This window comes from Musca vetustissima, unplaced genomic scaffold, assembly GCF_032173495.1.
Source record: "Musca vetustissima isolate MV318-11 ecotype Yass unplaced genomic scaffold, APGP_CSIRO_Mvet_v1 utg147638, whole genome shotgun sequence".
NCBI classification, from domain to species: Eukaryota; Metazoa; Arthropoda; class Insecta; order Diptera; family Muscidae; genus Musca; species Musca vetustissima.
The window spans coordinates 20,848-26,159 of record NW_026879209.1 but is presented as its reverse complement, the minus strand read 5'-3'; the positions used below and the strand labels follow the sequence as shown (position 1 = coordinate 26,159).

Genomic DNA, 5,312 nt, shown 5'->3' with positions numbered 1-5,312 from the left:
AGGCCCATAGGCGTGGATTTTTTAAAGAATATTTTTTCTAGGACTAGCAGGCCCATAGGCGTGGATTTTTTAAAGAATATTTTTTCTAGGACTAGCAGGCCCATAGGCGTGGATTTTTTAAAGAATATTTTTTCTAGGACTAGCAGGCCCATAGGCGTGGATTTTTTAAAGAATATTTTTTCTAGGACTAGCAGGCCCATAGGCGTGGATTTTTTAAAGAATATTTTTTCTAGGACTAGCAGGCCCATAGGCGTGGATTTTTTAAAGAATATTTTTTCTAGGACTAGCAGGCCCATAGGCGTGGATTTTTTAAAGAATATTTTTTCTAGGACTAGCAGGCCCATAGGCGTGGATTTTTTAAAGAATATTTTTTCTAGAACTAGCAGGCCCATAGGCGTGGATTTTTTAAAGAATATTTTTTCTAGGACTAGCAGGCCCATAGGCGTGGATTTTTTAAAGAATATTTTTTCTAGGACTAACAGGCCCATCGGCGTGGATTTTTTAAATAATATTTTTTCTAGGACTAGCTCTCCCAAAGGCGTGGATTTTTTATATATGAATATTTTTTCTATGAGCTTTAGAGGAGCGGCAGCCTCATAGCCTCCTTGAAAAATCTCGGTATCAATAGGGTAAAAACCATAATACCATAGGTGTGGAAAATGTGCGTAAAAATGAATGCATAGACGGGCACTGAGGTAAATATATCTTTCCAGGGTACATCATTATTGGCCGTCTTCACTTGAGTACTTTTCAAATACTGATATTCCTCTTTGCTAAGACGTGGATGATCCTCCAATTTGCTGTAAACTAACCAATGGCAGGTAATGCCGAAAAGTAAGGAGATACCACCAACAACATAAAATGCCGTCTCCCAACCTAGTTTACAAAGGAAGCTGGAGATGGGAAATACCAAGAGTGCCCCCACTGAGTAGCCACCATAGGCAAATGATAGGAAAGCTGTACGTTCGGTGGGATGGGCCCAAGTGGAGAATAGTTGATACAGTGCGGGATTTCCACAACCCTAAAAAATTGAAAGGAGAATTTAAAAAATTTGAATACGAAAATGGTGATATTTAAATTTTTTTCCTTACCGCAACTAAACCTTGTATTATCCGTACTATTACGGCTCCAGTATAACTTTGTCGTGCAAAAAATGGTAATAACATAAATACCATTGCCTGCACCGTTATAGAGTGCACAAATAGCAGTTTGCCACCAAATCGATCGGCCAAACGTCCAGCTATGGGTAATGTTACCAAATAGCCATAGTAGAAGGTACCCAGCACCGCGAACTCTTGACTACGTGTCCACAATAGATCACCTGTCTGAAAGGAATTTAAAATATTATTTCATGAAAATTCATGGATTTTTAAAAAATAATTTCTCTTGGACCAGCAGGGATTATTAAACGATATTTTCTATAGGACCAGCTGGACAATATGCGTGGATTTTGGAAGAATAATTTCTCTAGGACTAGCAGGTATTTTTAAAGAATATTTTCTCTAGTACCAAGAGGCTATATACGTGGATTTTTGAAGAATATTTTCTCCGAGGTTTTATAAAGAATATTTTCTTCGGGATTTTTTAAAGAATATTTTCTCTACAACAGGCTATATGCGTGGATTTTTGAAGAATATTTTCTCCGGGGCTTTATAAAGAATATTTTCTCCATGACCAATAGGACAATAACCCTGGATTTTAAATAATATTTTCTTTACGGTGCTTCGTTAATTTTAAAGAATATTTCCCGTAGGACCAATAAGGTCATAATTCTGGATTCTTAAATAATATTTTCTACAGGGCCAACAGGGATTTTTAAAGAATATTTTCTCTAGGATCAGCACGACAATAAGTGTGGAATTTTAAAGAATAAATTCTCTGGTATTAAATAATATTTTGTTCGTACTATCCGGGCCTTAAGCTTGGTGTACCAGGTTTTAAAAACAGCGACGAAGAAATTTGAAGATGGAGTAAACATTTCGAAGAAATTATCAATGTCAGAAACGTCACGGGCAATTACGAAAAGATTGAAAGAAATAGAAGAGACAACTGATCAACAAAAAAGTAATATTTATATTATGAATTGAAGACTTAAACCGTAAATCTTATTACTGATAGTTCAATGGTGGTATGACACTGATAATTGATCCTCATCTAACCGCTGCCAATCTAACCGCATGTTGTATTCTACATAAATTATTGTTTTCACTTTTCCTGGTGTTTATTATTAGAAATTGTTATTAATATGTCGGTGTATTGCGGTTTGTAAGATGCGGTGCGGTTGGTTGCAATTGCTGCCGTTTGTTGTGGTATTCTTGAATTGTTTCCAAATGTACCTGATTCATTGACAACTGGGCCAAACAACCAAACTGACATAGGTTATTTCTAAATCGAACATACCCTCAACATAGCCATATCACTAATATAATGGTACTGTGGTCGAAAATAATTCGTTTAACCTCAGTCATATGACTAATATTAGTTTTAGACCCCATTGTTTCTTTTGACCAAATCCGTTTCAGTTGAGTCGATTTACAAACGTACGTCCTTCTGTATGTCAATGTGGCCGGCTGGTGTACACAATGACTCTCGAAGGGAGTAACCGATTTCATAAAATTTTGCACATCGTACCTCCCCCACTTCTTTTGGTACCTCCCCCCTTAAAAATTCAAAATTGTGTTGACAATTATTTGTATAACATGGTACGATCAGGAGTGTCGTAATGCTACTGATGTGGAACGCATCTTAGCCCTGCCCTGCAGAAGTAGCAATAAGTAACGCGAGGGAGAATTACCGGAAAAAAGGAGAGAGGAAAAATAAAGCAAGAACAAGAAAAAAGTAAACGTGAGCAAATCGAAATTTTTAGGAGTCAGAATGAAGTCCCGAAATTTTACCAATGAGTAAAACGCCAAACCGAAGGCTTTGATGCAAGCGCATCCTCCTGTAGAGATGAAGATTGCAAAGCTTCTGCTATCAAATAGTGGCGGTGAAGAAGATACCCCAGAACCAATAATAGATGATGGTATATATTGTATACCACCTAGCCAAGATGAGGTCAGAGTAGCAATTAATCGGCTAATGAACAATAAAGTAGCAGGTGAGAAGGATTACTAGCCAAACTATTAAAGACCGGTGGTCAGATGCTGGTCAGGAGCATGCATCCTGTGTCCTGTGCACAAAAAAAGAGACAGGAAGATATGTGCCTACTATAGAGGAATTAGTCTCATTCCCATCGCATATAAAGTGATATCCAGGGTGCTGTTTTAACGACTGAAGCCAATGGTCAATAACGTTATTGGACCATGCCAATGCGGCTGCAGGTCTGGCAAATCCACCATTGAACAGATTTTCACTCTGCGCCAAATCTTAAAAAAGACCCACGAAAAACACAACGCATTCGACAGCCCTATCCGCTCAGAGATGTTCAAAGCCATGTCTGCTTTCGGCATTCCTGCAAAATGAATACGGCCATGCAGGATAACTTTAACTGGCACAATGGCAGCAGTTAAAACCAGAAAGGCTCTATCGGAGCCCTTTAATACCAAACGAGGATTCAGACAAGGTGACAGTTTGTCGTGTGATTTTTTTTAACATCCTGCTAGAAAATGTCATACGAGACGCAAAGTTGAACAGAAATGGCATTCTGTACACCAAACAACACATGTTACTCGCCTACGCCGATGACATCGACATAATGGGTCGAACATTGCGAGCGGTAACAGTTACCATTGAACAAATTCAGAAGTAGTATGCCAAAGTGCGTCTGGCAGTAAATTGAGAGAAGACCAAACGGATGGTATGAACGTCCAGTAGACTCGGCCCAACTGTGAAACTTGAGAACTATAAAACTTAACTAATGAGATCAGTTTTGAAATTTGGAGGATAATAGTGTTGGCAGCCAACATATGCTACTATGGTCTAAGCAAGCATTTCAAAAACAAGGCCATCTCGCCAGACCAAAATTACACGCTTTTTGGTTTAATAGACAGGGTGACATCTGTTATTCACCAAACATGGTTTATGTCCATGATACACACAACAGCACCATTTGTTGGTTATTGTGTGAAACGCGATGTAATTTGATACGATTTTGATCGCTCTCTCATACTCTCCCTACTATAATTGGGCCAACCTCATATAACAGTACCCCCTCCCCCCATTATTCGGTATTTTTGTGATATTGGGTGCGTGTTTCAATCGAATCTCAGTGGATAGCTAATTTTCCTTGGAAAAATTATATAAATTCGGTCGTTTTTTTGATATAGCCCACCTGTAAAGGTACAATCCCTTTTATAGGTATTTTAATGGTCATAGGCACATTTTCCAAACGGATTGATTATATTTTTTCATTACGAAGTGGCAAGTAACTTCACATTCCGTGACGTCGATGTGCAGACAAATTCTTCGCAGATTTTTTTCAATATATTTAAGTCCCTATTTCTACATACTCTTCCTGCAAAGGTCATGCATCGGTGTGTTCAAGGATCTAGCTCAATTTCCCATGCTGAGTTTCTGTAGTTTGGTAATTATTTTTCTCCTGGCAGCAATTTACTGTGACATTGCTTCCATATAAAAATCTGGATAGTTTTTAAATATTTTAAATGTCCATAAAAAGATCGTTCCAGCCACTTTCCTTTCGCATTTTATTTAACCGCTCATTTATTCACTTCACGACATTTCATTTTTGCTCCTGACACTCACTCACCCTTTGTATGGTGCTATTAACCGAACTTCCCGTATCAATTGGCCCACAATGACTGTCGGCCACTGCAATTTCAGCTGCATCTGTGGTGGAATTGTCATAGACAATCGCCGGCTGATGCTTGACCATACAAAGTATCACAAAATTTAAGGTATTCCGCAGACACAATTGAATGACCATGGCCAAGAAGGCACAAATGGTATAACAAAGACGTGCCGAACCCCATAGAGGGGGTGTTGTTATTTGCTCATTTGTCGTCGTCGTTGTCGCTGCATTTTCGGCAATGCCATCGAAATTGGCGGCTGCGGTGGCGGTGCTGGTGATGGCAGTAACCTCTGTTTTAGTAGCCATTTAACACTTAACACACATGGGTATTTGCGAAAACATGCATTCATCCAATTGTATCACAAATAAACAAAAACAACAACAACACAAAACGTAAATCACAAATTAATCGATTTTAATGAGCATAGAAACGAAATAGAAATAAACAACAAAACCAACAACCGATCGACCGACTAACCGCCCGACAATTTCAACACTATATGCCAATATTTTTAAAATTCCAAACGAGACCGCGAATTTGTTGTAAACAGCAGCACGATGCGGC

General features: G+C 38.6%; 1 protein-coding gene across 1 annotated transcript; it reads right to left on the bottom strand.

The window, feature by feature from the left end:
• Nucleotides 1–577: 577 nt before the first annotated feature.
• On the bottom strand, nt 578–5,053 carry LOC133324019 (uncharacterized transporter slc-17.2). Its single transcript, XM_061532909.1, has 3 exons — nt 4,706–5,053; nt 1,092–1,325; nt 578–1,021 (listed from the first exon to the last, which is right to left on the bottom strand). Exons 1-3 carry the CDS (start codon nt 5,051–5,053, stop codon nt 578–580), a joined length of 1,026 nt encoding a protein of 341 aa, XP_061388893.1.
• Between the last annotated feature and the right edge of the window lie 259 nt (nt 5,054–5,312).